Genomic DNA, 14,391 nt, shown 5'->3' on the forward strand with positions numbered 1-14,391 from the left:
TCTGTTTAATTTTGTTCAGTTTCTGCTCTGTTTTGTTTTTCTTAGAAGATTTTTTTTTTTAATTATTTTTGTTTTTCTGCTCAGGCTTTTTCACTCTTCCACTCTGTGTTCATATGGACAGCCCATATTTCATCCAGTTCTGAATGGTTTTTAGGCAGCCTTTCTCTCTCTCAAACAATGACACCACAAAGTCTATTGTACCTATTTTGTATATGTGAGATGTTTAAATAAATTGTGAAAAGTTCTGAAATAAAGCATGTCCAATGTTCCAAAACCCACAATGCAGTGACTTAAGTGCTTTCATGTTTCTATGACACTATTGAAGGTGTGTCACTGTAATTTCTTTTTTTTTTTTCTGGTTTGACTTTGGCTGATGATTTATAAGTCATCATTGATTTTTTTAAACATCTTCCTATTGTGGAAGTACAGCCATATCTTGATTTACATTCCCCTTGTACCTCGCCTTTCAACAAGACATCCCATTTTAATGTATAGTAAATTTCTGTTTACACTGTCCATGCCAATGTGTGATTACTAACGTGCATTGTTTCTTGTAAATATGCATCCTCTCATGTTGCTTTTCTTGCATAATACAGCTTTTGCATCCAAATAAATTTCTGTGGTTTGGATCAAGGCTTGAATTGCAGTGATGCATGAATATAACAAACATTAGATTAAGTGCAGGAAACAACTAATTTCTGCTAGTTTTATTTATTTCCCATTGTGAAAACACTTGGAATCAGTGACTACGGTGTGTTAAGGGAACCAGGTTATAAAGAATTTGTAAAAACTGTAATTAAATAACACCTCCACGAGGTCAGCTGCAGCACCTTCTACAACCACTAGAGGGCAGTGTTTCAACAGCATCTCATATTTACATACAGTACAATAAATAATGTGATAGATTATCTTTGTAGAGGGCTTTAAATTTAGATTCAGTAACAGAACATACAGCCAGAATAGTATAAATGTAAATCTTGAGAACAGAGAAGGTCTGATGTGGCCAGATGCTAGACATCCAGATTTACTTGTTGAGGATGGCTAAAGGGTTCAGTTGAATGTGAAAAACAGACTGACTTGTTCATTTTAAATGGAATTATTGGCACTGGATTAATCCATTCGTTCATATTCTGCACCCACTTAATTCAATTCACAGATGCAAGGTGGGCTGGAGGCTGAAACAGATGCTATCAGGCTAACAGAGGCAGGGTACCCTGAACAGGTCCATCACACTGATAAACACCCCTGTTGACTCCAAGGTTTGATACAAGTAGCTTTCAAATACACAGGAGGAACATGCAGACTCCATGCAAAAAGATCCCTGCTGAGTTTCAAACCAGGAAACTTTTTCTGAAGCAACAGCTTCCTAGATGTTTTATGTAAACTCACCACGTTTCACTGTATCATGTAAAATCTATGAAAAACCTACATTTAAAAGTTTTGTGTGAAAACTTGCTCGTATTTGATATCTTGAATGTGGATTTGGTATCTATTATTACAATATACACAACCTGTTTGTGCATTTACTGTCCACTAGATGTCACTATAATCCTGAGAGGGAAACTAATATGGAAAGTTTCCTCTAAAGTGACACTTGCAGAACCAGCCACTAAAAACAGGGGGGCCGCCAGGAATTTTGGACCCTATGAAAAACAATTGCATAGACCCCACCACATAATCGCAGATTTTAGATTTTTGTTTTTGCTTCAATTGCTTCAAGCTGATAAAAAAAAAAAGAAAAAAAAAGAAAAAAAAAAGCTTTTCATGGGAATAATAAAGATCTAGGTCTGTGTTTAACCCTTTATGGGGCAAGTGACTATCTTTAATCACTTTGTTTCCTTTCATATTCAGCATGAAACTTTTTTTGTTTTTTGTTTTTTTTTTTTGTTAATATAACACCAGAATGGAGGTCTTAATTCATACCAGAAAGACAATTTTAGATTAAAATTTTTTAATTTGAAGGTTTCATTGAGTGCCCTATTAAGGGTTAAATCACAGTGCATACATCTAACTAGGTTATTTTAATGTAAATGGTTTATCAGTTTATATTACTGCTATATGTTATTACAACCTTTGAAAAAAGCATTTATCCTTTTAATGAATCTTTAATGATTTTCTTATCTAGTTTGTACATCTTTTTGGGCCCCTATCAAGTCTTGGGGCCCTTAGAATCTTCCTAACTTTTCTCCCCCATATGGCGCCTCTGTGTAAGTATGTGGAATTTTCTGATACCTGTCATCATTACAAACATTGTTTTCCTCTAAGTACAATTTGATTGAAATAATAAAAAACATCAGAATAAATTATTCACATGATTTCAAACTGTTTTCTGGCTCATTTAAGCAAATTAAACCTCTTTGGTTTTAGAGTTTAAGTTGAAGATCCACTGTTTTGTGCTTTCTCATTAAATAGCTTAAGTTCTTAAGTTCATCATGACCTCTTCAAAAAGCCAACAAAGCCATAACCAGAAATTAATATATACTACGGATTATTAAATATATCACTACCTAGAGCTAGAAAATGACATTTCCACAACAGTATACAACAAAAGTTTTTTTTTTTTTAAAAAAGAAATCAAATAGATAAATTAAGAAATATCAAGTTTAGAATATTGTGTACAGTTTCAATTAAGTAGTCAAATCCAACGAAATTTCAAATGTGTGTTGGGGGGCTGCTTATATAACTACTTTGTGCAACATTGCCTTGACTTTGCCTGTGTATGTTTTGGGTAATTGCTGAAAAATAAAACACACAGCTGTGAAAACAGATATCTGACTGGTCTTGAAAGAATCTAAACCTCAATTAAGACATATAAGAAGCTTGAATAGCAACTTTGGAAACTTCCCGAGCGCGTTTTGGATACATTTCTTCTTGACCCCCACTTGCAAGCTGCAGTGCTCTGCAGCGGCAGCTATGGAGAAGGAGGCGGTGTCGCGGGAGACACAGCGGACAGATGGTGCACCGCCGCCGGGACGCACAGCGGCTTGTTGTCATGGAGGAGCAAAGATGGCGGTCCTGGCCTATAGCCTGGGCAAACGCGAAATAAATCAACATTTCACCATAAAAAATGCCAAACTGATATCGCTGGCAGTTGTTATCCTGCTCCTCGTGTTTCACACAGCTTCGCGGTATTATGGAGGTAAGTGTTCCTCCGTTATTTGAACGTCGGCTTGATGCTGAAGCACTTGACACCAGCTAATGGTGGCTAGCTCCCACTTTGTATCTGCGAGCTCTTATGTTTGCTGGTCACTTCAGCGCTGGTATCCGGTGTTGTTAGACGTGTATCTATTGTAAATGTCAAATAGCATAGATGGAAATAAATATATAAATAAAAGTCAGCGAACCAGCATCAGGAAATAGATTGACTTGGCACGGAGGCTAGCTGCAAACAGCTAACAGTACGTTTAGCTGTGTTTATATGTCAGAAAACATTTTTATTACATCTGGAAAGTAGTATGCACGTTTATAAAGCTAGCCACTAAAAGTTAAGCTTTCTTGAATACTATAACCAACAGCAGCTTCAGTGTTTTGCAGTAATGCAGCAGTCTGCTTTCTGCCTAAGATCGTTACTTTGCCTTTGGAGGCAAGAAATTAGCTTTGCAACTGTAAACTCCAGGCATCAAGAGATGAGTCGGATTATAGTTAACCCATCATTAAACACAAGACACACAATAGTACGGTTTAAAAACGATAATTGGTAGCGTACAGAGAAACCAAGGTGTGGCAAACATTCACCTCTGCTGTTCTGCAGTAGATGAGTTTGTTTGGAGCAGGAGGGAAGAATAATCTGCTTTTAATTTTTATTCTATAGATCTGATATGATCTATAGATCTGAAATGATAACTTTGATTGGCAACAAACAGGCTTTTTTTATTTGGACATTTAAAGAGAACAATTCCTCATCAAGGGGAGGAGAAATGTATTTTTCTGAGCAAGCTAACATTAGTGAAGTTTAGTGGTTTACTGAAGGAGAAACACTCAAGTCTGTCAAAGAAAAAAATACAATAGCATTGTCTTAGGAAGATGTTATACCTTTTACAGGAAGACAGATTTATTCTTCAGACTCTTCTTAATTGTTAAAATTTTGCAGCATAAATAATAAAACAGATAAGCATCAGAGATCAGTGTGTACACACAGCGAGCAGCTGCTTTGGCTGGGGGGGTGACTTTAAATGCCCATGTCTGTCGCCAGCCTGCAGGCCCTTCATGTTTGCTGGTTTCTATAGACTGATTCAGTTGCAGATGGCTCCATTCATTTTGCACACAAATGAATAGCTGGAGTGATTTATGCTCGAGCTAAATTGCTGATGGCTTCATTTTGTACTGTGGCCCCTCACAGAGCTGGGTATTGTATAGTTCTTTGACAGCAGTGCAGCAAATGAAATGCCAGGCGACTATCTACACAGCAAGTTTCTGTCATAGTCTGAGAGAAACATGAGTGAAAGCAACACAAGAGGTTTTTTTTCTTTTGTTTGGAATTACTGGTAGCTTCTCTGTGTTTACCTCCAGGCGGAGACTCATGTGAATGGCTGCTGTCCACCGGACGCTACTTGGGGGAGAATGTATGGCAGCCTTATGGCTGTATGATGCACAAGTACAAAAGCATGTGAGTCTCACAGACTGCAATTACTCTGTGTGTGTGTATGTGCTTGTATACAACGTTATCTGAGCAATTTGTGATTCAGGTTATGAGTAAAAGGCATACTGTGATGCCTGACACTTTAACATTTTTAGGGTTTGTTTGTTTTTTTTTTTTTATAATGATAACCTCAAATACACAATACAGGTCAAAATTTTGGACACTTTTCCCATTATATATTTAATAGAAATGTTTCACAATTCCTATAATTGAAAGATGAGAACCTTGTGTGAACATACATTCAGGAACGTGATTATTTTTTATGTATTTTAAAAACTCTTAGTATCAGGCATCCTTAAGATGCTTTTTACAACCAAATAATTTCACTTGGATTCAATGCGCACAACTCAAAATTTCTCAAAACTCAACAACAGCCTCACCCAAGAATCGTGGTGTAATAACTGAATGATCACCAGTAAGATTTATGAGAAGTTGGTAGTGACAACATCAGATGCATTTCAGCAACAAATAAGAGGACTGTTTCTGTAATCATACCAAGTCATATTGGCACCTTATTTCACAAATGGAATTAGGTTCTTATGATGGGGATGCATTGCTTTCTTTTTCTTTTTTTTTTCCAAGCATAATGTTACTTCTTAAAAGGTTTTGCTTCCAGCCAAATGCACATCATTTTTTCTTTGCTTCTGGCTTGTTCATATGATCTTAAACTAACTTGGCAGCAGTGTTTCCTATAGAGAGCCATATTTGTCTCTTAGCAACCCTATTCTGTACACCCATATTTGGTGTTCTCTTGATTATCAATAAAGTTATCAATAAAGTACAACAGTTAAGTTGGCAATTGAAAGATGGGTCTGAAGTTGCCTTTATCAAATGTTGTTGCTAATGAGGATGAATTTTTTTTCCTCCTTTTATTTTGTCTCCAATACTGGTCATTTAAGATGGGAGTAACAGATCGTATCAAGTCTCAATCTGACACTTACACTTTCCTGTAGCACACATTTTGTGAATCCATAAGGACATTAAAAATACCAAAACCAATGCTCAACACCCCAGTAACGCTGCAATGTGGAGCAAATGGCATTTAAAGACAGTTTTATATGAATCTGGGTACCTTTTTAGACATTTTAATGAATGTTTAAAATTCAAATAATCATCTATCTTTCCGAGTCACACATATTCCTGCTACAACCTTCCAGAGCAGTGACACAATGTCAAAGAATGACGGACAGACTTGAATGCGTACTTATTGACCCAACACTGCCCAAGTCAAATAACACCTTGATCATGATACTGATTTGATTCATGAGATTTTAGATCAGAACAACTCAAGTCATCATACAGTACCACTGATATGCATATCTGGTCTTTACATTAAAAAAATGCCCACTCACACAATTGCCCTTGTCATCCTATCAACTTAACACTCGACTGCCATCTTTTCAAAATGATTGTAAATCTCGGTCACATATTTTTAAATTCTTCTCTCCAGACAAGATTTTAAAATATGATGATCAATCAGTACCTTTTCAGATTGTTCACCCTCATTTTTGTTTTGCAGTGAAGCCAAAACATGCCTTGCAGACAAACGGGTGGCCTTTGTTGGTGACTCAAGAATAAGGCAGCTATTTTACTCCTTTGTCAAAATCATTGACCCTGAGCGAAGAGAAGACGGAAACAAGGTAACTATGTAAAACAGCATTGTTCAAACCCTGGTCGTTTATTGCAGAGCTTATCGGTTTCACTTCAACAGGAAAGCTTCTACTCAGCTTCCCACAGGCAATTAACTTGGCTTGTTTTCATCCAACATCCTATTAGAGTGAAATCAGTCAATATACAGATGTAGACACAATTTGCAAAAAAGAAAACTAATTAATTATCAGTTTCACCAGCTTTGGAGGGAAGACAGGGTGTGTATCTTCCTGTGGCAAATGGGGAAAATGTTTTTTTTTTCCGTTATGCTCTGTTTATTCCAGTGTACCATCGTACAAACATGTTGTTGATATTAATCACATTGCCCTTTATATGTTCCTGAATTTAAACCGTTCATCATTTTCTTATCAGTTTATTGCTTTCTGCTGCTGTTATCACTTCTTTTAGCATTAATGATGGCAGAAGTAGCTCTCGCACATTGTTCCAACCTTTAATGATGACACCATATCTTCATCAGGCTAAAACATTTGACCAGTGAAGGTGTATTGCTTTATTTTAATGAAAATGGTGAACTATGCAGTAGGGGTGGGAAAATCAAATTGAAAAATAAAAAATTGGGATTTTTTTTCTTCACAATTTTTATATCAATCTTTTTTTTTGTTAGAAAAATATTTTTTTTTCTCAAATAACAATAATCCATTATGAAATTTGTCATTTTTATTGTTTTTTTTTGTTTTGTTTTTAACTTGTCTTATTGGACATTATAGCAGCAGAATGATGATCTGGCAACTGTGTTGTTTTTTCCAAATTGAAATAAAAAAAAATGATGAGCAAAAAAAATGTTTGTTTTTTTTTTTGTTTGTTTTTAATCTACAAAAATCAACAATATCTAAGAATTGTGAGAATTGCAATTTAAATTGAATCGGCACCCAAAAAATTGGTATCAAATGTAATCGGGACAAAAGCATATTGTCGCAGCCTTACTTTGCAAATCATCTTGGCCATTAGATGTTAGGAGGTTGTTTTGTCAGTTCATGGCTTACTGTGAAACAGAAATAACTGATCTGATCTGAAGCTGTGAGGAAAAAGCAACATTGTCTTAACAGACTTTTTTTCTATCTGCATGTATCGTCTGAAGCACGAGGACATTTTCTTTGAAGATGAGAGGTCTTCTGTTACTGTGGTGAGTTATTTCTGGATATGCAGATACTTCCTCATATTACAGGATAAAAACAGACTGATTCAAGTATTTTAAAAATATAATTCCTTATTTTGTTCTAGGACTTTCTATGGCACCCGGAGGCAAATAACTCAATGAAAGAGCGCTTGATATCATGGACACATGTGAGGATCCAATTGAAGTTTTGTTTTCAGTGACTAGTTGCTTGTTAACCAAGCTGATGTAAAAGAAAAGGGAGATTGTCACAATGTCAGGACTTTCGTTTTATCGTAGCTGCATCTCTTATGTTGCAGGAAGCTTCAACCAAACCTGATGTGGTCATCCTTGGAGCTGCCACGGTAAGACTGGCAGTGCTTAAATATTTTGGACAAATGAAAGGTGTTGGCTAAATGATGTCAGTGTGAATCCTTTCGTTTTATCCATTTACTGCAGTGGTCTATCAAGCTGCACAGTGGTAGCAGTGAGGCCCTGCAGCAGTACAGAGTCAACCTGACAGCAATTGCTGTGCATCTGCAGAGGCTGGCTGAACATGGAGAGGTCTACTGGGCCCTACAAGGTGAACGCAGCTTTTATTGTTAAAGTGATAGTGATGATAATCTTACTTGTCAGGCTGACATGTCTTCTGCTTTTCTGCAACAACTGATATGTGATATGACTGTACCAAAAGATGACTTTATGGCACCCATTCAGAGTAATCTTTCCCAGTGTCTGTCTGTGTGTGATTAAGATACTTCGCCTAAACCTCTAAGTCCCAGTTTTCTATCTTCTGTAGAACCTGTAAATGAGGAAGTGTTGAGTGAAAACAGGAAGATGATCACCAACCAGCAGCTTGAGCTTTACAACGAGGCAGCAGTGGATGTGCTGAACAGCAGTAAATTTAACAGCAGATCTCGGGTCAAGCTGCTGGCAGCATCCCGCCAGGCTGCACTGGAAACCATCACCAAATCAGATGATGGGTTGCACCTGCCTGAGAGCACCAGGGATGTGGTAGGCAGTTTTCTTTTTTTTTATCATCAGTCTAAAAGTAGGATGTTTTCAGTTACGTTGACAGAACATGTTACCTGTATCCTTGCACATTTATCTTTTCCACTCTGACGTCACACCAGGGAGCCATGGTTCTCATGAACTCCATGTGTAACAAGCTACTGAGGCCCATCGACGGCTCCTGCTGCCAGACATTACCACCTCCAAACTTCCTCCAAAAGCTTTCAGCTTGTTTCTTCCTGGGCTCAGCCGTGGTCTTTGTGATCCTCCATGTTCTTGGCAACAACCGCCACCGCCGACCGGTTCCCCCTGACGTGGAGAGCCTTGAGGAAAAGAAACCAGCAACTGCAGCCATGCCCTTTGGACCAAAGGCCCCTTTTCAGGCCCTTTGCAGGATGGGCATCATTATGGGCTACTTTTACCTTTGTGACAGAGCAGATGTGTTTATGAAAGAACAGAAGTTCTACACACACACAACTTTCTTCATTCCTCTTATGTATATATTCGTACTGGGAGTATTTTACAGCGAGAACACCAAAGAGGTGAGTTTTTTTTTTCTTTCTCTTAAAGCTTTACACAATCAAATCACACATCCAAAAAGAATGGCCGCAGCTGATTTCACCATTGGAGTCTGTGTGTCAGTTGTCATAGCAACATGTGGTCTGGGTCACACCTACTGTGGCAGAAACTACCGCAAAAGACACACCTCTGTCTGGATGGGTCTTCACTAGCATAGTGTTGCAGTTGTGTAATAGTCATTAAATGTTACAGATGTGTGGATGGTTAAGTTTTTAGAAAGATGTGGGTTTAACAGGAACAGAATTACTCCTGTTATCATGCTTTTAAGTTACTCTGAAGCTGAAATGTCAACATGTTGATTGATTGCAGCTGCTTTGCCATTGCAGCACATTTTTTAAACAATACATGACTTCACTCAAAAACTGAATTAAAATACACTTTTCTAAAATGATTTAAAATGCTCTTTTCTTTTTTTTTTCTCCTGTCTTAATATCTTTTTTTTTTTTTTCTTCTGGCACAGACCAAATTACTTAACCGAGAACAAACGGATGAGTGGAAAGGTTGGATGCAGCTTGTCATTCTTATCTATCACATATCTGGAGCCAGTGCTGTAAGATTTACGTCTTCTTCCCAATGATGTGTGAGCATCCTGCTCAGAGACTGCCTGTGCTGCTACCTGAGCAGCTGCATAATCATATCTGTCTTTCAGTTCATTCCAGTGTACATGCATGTACGGGTGCTGGTGGCAGCCTACCTGTTTCAGACTGGTTATGGACACTTCTCATTTTTCTGGCTCAAAGGAGACTTTGGACTATATAGAGTGTGCCAAGTACGGTTATAGTCAGTTACACTTTAATTTTCTATTTAAGTCATAAAACAAAATTATTCATATGTGAGGAATAGAGATTTTATTTGTCTTCTGTCTCATTATGTTTTTTGTATTTCTTTATTTGCAGGTGCTGTTCCGTTTAAACTTCTTGGTGTTGGTGCTGTGTGTGGTTATGGACAGACCATACCAGTTCTATTACTTTGTACCTTTGGTCACCTTCTGGTTTGTCACCATCTACACCACCATGGTCATGTGGCCTCAGATCCTTCAAAAGAAGGCTAACAGTAGGTGTCAAATGACTGATGGATTTTATAATCATCCTACTAATATAATAGTCTTGGTTGTGAATTTATACTCGTTAGTTCAGTACAGTAAATTTCATACCTGTTTTTTTTTTTTTTTTTTTGGCTTTAAAGGCAGGGTGGGGTGTGTGAACGCTTTCTTTATGTATTTATTTATTTTTTTCCTTCTAAAGGTAGTGGCATGTGGCATCTTGTGGTTCTGGCAAAACTACTGAGTCTCCTGCTGTTTATCTACTTTTTTGCCTTCTCACAGGTGGGTGAATTTTCACATATGCATTCAACACTACACATAGTACAGTATCGGACATTTTAATTTTATGTTGTCATATCTTGTTTAAAAGAAAAAAGTTAATGTTTCCCATTCCAGGGTGTTTTTGAGAGCACTTTCTCTGTGTGGCCCATCTCCAAGCTCTTTGAGTTGAAAGGAAGCATCCACGAGTGGTGGTTCAGATGGAAACTAGACCGATTTGTAAGTCAGACGTTTTACCCACCGTTCCTTCTCAGTTATCAAATACTCCCAGTGTCGGATTGTTTGTTTTATTTGTTTGTTATATGGTGACTTTATTTTGCAGGCGGTTATTCACGGCATGTTATTTGCATTCGTCTACCTGGTACTACAGAAGCGACAGGTTCTGTCAGAGGGCAAAGGAGAGGTGCTCTTCCCTGCCCGGATTTCCAATCTGCTCATCTTCCTCTCTGTTGTCTCCTTCATTGTAAGATCCATCATTTTATTTAGCAGCTTCTGAGGTGCTAAGTCTAATGCATGCTGTCATCTACTCTGTGTTTACAAATGGATTCTTAGGAAGAGTCTTCTCAACTCAAGTCTTATTTTAAGATTGATAAGAAAACTGTATTGTGCATGTCCTTTAGGAGATCTTGTTGACTTATGATTACAGCAAACATTTATTCAAAAGCTAATCACATTCAAAGGAAAATGAACTTTTTTTGTCTACATTATTCTAGAGCTACTCAATATGGGCGAGCAGCTGCAAAACAAAAACAGAGTGCAACGAGATGCATCCTTACATCTCTGTGGTCCAGGTACAATCACGTCGTGTTCGTCCTTATCTGTCTCATTTTCTGTTGTAATATTTAATTTCCCACAGTAAACTTATCCTCTTATTGTTATTTATGGGTAAAAGCTTGATGATTTATTTGATGTAAGCGAGAAAATGATTGTGTAGAATGAAATTCTAATTTATCTGGAATTTCTTTAATCAATAGACACTAAATGCAACATTTGCCAGCTCAAATGTTTAAACAAGAATACCTCAGTATGTAAGTAAAGGTTAATGTGATATTATGTTGATGACAGGAAATGATGACCACTTGGCTTCCTTCCTTTAAAATCCCTTTGAAGCTAGACGTAGTTTGAGGACTTCAATGAAAATGCTGACAGTTTTCTAATATACAGATTTTGTTGTAGTAATCTCTCTTTTTCTTTTTCTGTATAGATTTTGGCCTTCATTCTCATCAGGAACATTCCTGGCTACGTTCGTTCTGTATATAGCTCATTTTTTGCATGGTTTGGAAAGATCTCCTTGGAGGTAAGGTGGTCCTAATTACAAACTCTGTGTAATATGATTAATTTACAATTGTTGAAGACTCAAAATGTATTTAAAAAACAAAAACAAGAAAAACAAATGTATGTAGAAATGGGAATGATATAGCACAATGATATAAAGCAGAAAAAAAAGACTTTTCCCAACTTAAAATATGTTGCTTTTTAGCTTCCTAGAGACATTTATTTTAAAAACAAATTTTATCTTTTTCTCCCCCAGCTGTTCATATGCCAGTATCACATCTGGCTGGCAGCAGATACCAAGGGAATTTTGGTCCTCATCCCAGGAAACCCTTCACTTAACATCATGGTCAGCACCTTCATCTTTGTTTGTGTGGCTCATGAGGTTTCTCTCATTACCAATGACTTGGCTCAGGTGGTCATTCCTAAAGACAGCATGGCCCTGCTGAGGAGACTGGGAGCTGTGGGGGTCTTGAGTTTGGTTGTATTGTTACTGACCAGGGGTAACCAGCTCACACCTGGTGCTTAATGGACACCTAATGACTGAGGACGCAGCAGGGTTTTAAGCTTCTTCTGAGATTAAAGTGAAGTACAGATCCAAGTTGTTCATCAGAACACCTAGCCTGATAATTTAGCAACTAATGGCCACAAGAGAAGAACAACAATGTGCCTGTTGGTCTCTGTTGTCTGACTGCTATGAAACAAGAATAACGAGGGCAAAAAAAGAGCCCAAAAACAGGACAAATTACAGGAAAGTGATGGGAAAACAAGGACAAAAAGTGCTCTGAGATGTTTACATTATTTGGTTTTGAATATCGAGGTGTGTAAGAAGTTATTTCCTACAGCATTGCTTCTGTTTACCCAAACACACTGATGACAAGTTTCTTTTGTCACATGACATCCTCCCGGTCATCGCTCAACTCTGACTGGGATCTCTCCGTCCACATGAAAATAGCAGCTAAAGATCTTAACCAGCATATTCAGATATCTACTATATTATGACAAACATGTTAAATTGTGCTGTTTTCTCATCAACATTACTGTACAGTATTTCCTGCTGTTAGATATCTAAATATGCCAAATATGGACCAACAATTGGCTTAGGTGATCAGAAACTGCCAAAATCCAAGTAAAATTAAGTGTGATAGTTAAAAAGTATGAAATTTTCTTCAACATATTTGACTGTTTTTGTGAATACATATTGAAATGTATGCCTTGCAGAAAGGCTCTGTGGTCACCTGCTGTAGCTCTGAAATGATATGTGACTTGTACAGTATTTAATGATTTAAATTAAGCCTATACTTTATACAGGTTTTTCTCTTTATTTTTGCTTTATTTTGTTTATACATCGCGCGCCCATGACTGCTGTTTGTGAAGAAAGTATTACATAGATTTTGTACCATCCCAGAATCTCATCGAGGGTGTCGAGCCTTTTAGTCTAATAGATGTGTGTTCTATTAGTGGTCCACCTCCTTCTCTGTATATTTGTACAATAGAGTGAGAGATTTATTTTGTACAGCAATGCTTTAGCAGTGCTTTTAGTCTTTTATTCTTACATTTCAGTAAAAAAAAGAAGGAAAAAAAAAGCGAACATGCATCATAGCTCTGGAAATGCACATTGCACGTACCATTGCACCATATGTGCAACACTTAAATCTACATCCTTTCTCCGCCATGACAGTCTGTGAACTTAAAGATCAGTGGGCAAACGAGTGAGATTATTTCTTAGATGTATGTCTTTGAACATGATTTGTTTCCCCCACTGGCTTTTACATAAAGTCAATCTTTATGTGTACAGAATCACATTTGTGTCGTAGCTGAGATCACAATCTTCCATGATAAGACACTTTGCGTTAGGTCCACTTCAACATAAAAACACACTTGGTAATGCACTGACTGAGCTGATGGCACACATTATTGCTGCATTAATGAAAATATTGTTTATTTTGTCTGTCGCCAAATGGGTAATGTCTATTTGCCTGTTTAAACTCAGACACTTCAGAGAGAGCACTTTTTATTTGGAGACCCATAATTTCTTTTCTCTCATTTTCATCATTTAGGTGAAATTTAGAGTTTAATTTGAGTTTAATATTTGACCAGTGCAAATATTTAATGCACTTTGGGATATTTGTATGGGGTGAGTCAGAGTAACTTTTCCAGATACAACACATAATATTCTAAAAGATGTGTTGAATAAAAACTGAGTTGCTTTTTGCATTTACCTCTGGGTAGTAAAACATTGCAGTGTCAATCAGTATATTTAATTATGTTACCTCTCTTTTTAAAATGAAAATGTGGGTCTACTTTTGTCACCATGACACAATCGTTGTGTAGCTTTTGAGGCTTCGTGTTGGGTTGTGCTCTCAAGCAGAAACGGAGCCAAGTAAACTTGCAATCTCATACCTGTGGCACCTCACTGTGTAGATAGGTGGCATTTCCACGTTGCCATTTCCTCTGACATGTAAAGTTTACTGACTATTCTTGATCAACAGCAAAACAGTAAATCTGACAGTTGTTTCAGGCCTTAATCGATCTCTTTGATCGTATAAAAGCAACTAGTGTTTAAATTTAAAAAAAAAAAAAAAACAAAAAAAAGGGCCTCTGAAATATTTAACTTTGTTTTTTTTTTTGTGATGTCTTAAAGTGTGAAATGTACCCATATTATTTATAAATGCCTTTACTCTGTTGTACATTGTTAAAAATGTTGTGTTTTGGCTTCTTTTTAAGAGAAAAAAGAAATCAACAAACTCAGACTTAATTAGTGTCTTGTTTTGGAGACAAACTTACAATTTTTAAAAGAATTTA

General features: G+C 37.0%; 1 protein-coding gene across 1 annotated transcript; it reads left to right on the top strand.

Moving 5' to 3' along the window:
* Window positions 1-2,967: 2,967 nt before the first annotated feature.
* casd1 (CAS1 domain containing 1) lies at window positions 2,968-14,286 on the top strand. The gene is made up of 18 exons (XM_079258471.1): window positions 2,968-3,139; window positions 4,510-4,606; window positions 6,159-6,279; window positions 7,389-7,433; window positions 7,532-7,594; window positions 7,724-7,768; window positions 7,863-7,986; window positions 8,203-8,417; window positions 8,537-8,956; window positions 9,454-9,543; window positions 9,643-9,762; window positions 9,890-10,046; window positions 10,238-10,317; window positions 10,432-10,533; window positions 10,637-10,777; window positions 11,028-11,105; window positions 11,519-11,611; window positions 11,846-14,286. The coding sequence occupies exons 1-18, from the start codon at window positions 3,007-3,009 to the stop codon at window positions 12,113-12,115; spliced, it is 2,394 nt and encodes a 797-aa protein (XP_079114597.1). The 5' UTR covers window positions 2,968-3,006; the 3' UTR covers window positions 12,116-14,286.
* Window positions 14,287-14,391: the final 105 nt, after the last annotated feature.

This window comes from Telmatherina bonti (genome assembly GCF_933228915.1).
Source record: "Telmatherina bonti genome assembly, chromosome: 19".
In the NCBI taxonomy this organism is placed as follows: Eukaryota; Metazoa; Chordata; class Actinopteri; order Atheriniformes; family Telmatherinidae; genus Telmatherina; species Telmatherina bonti.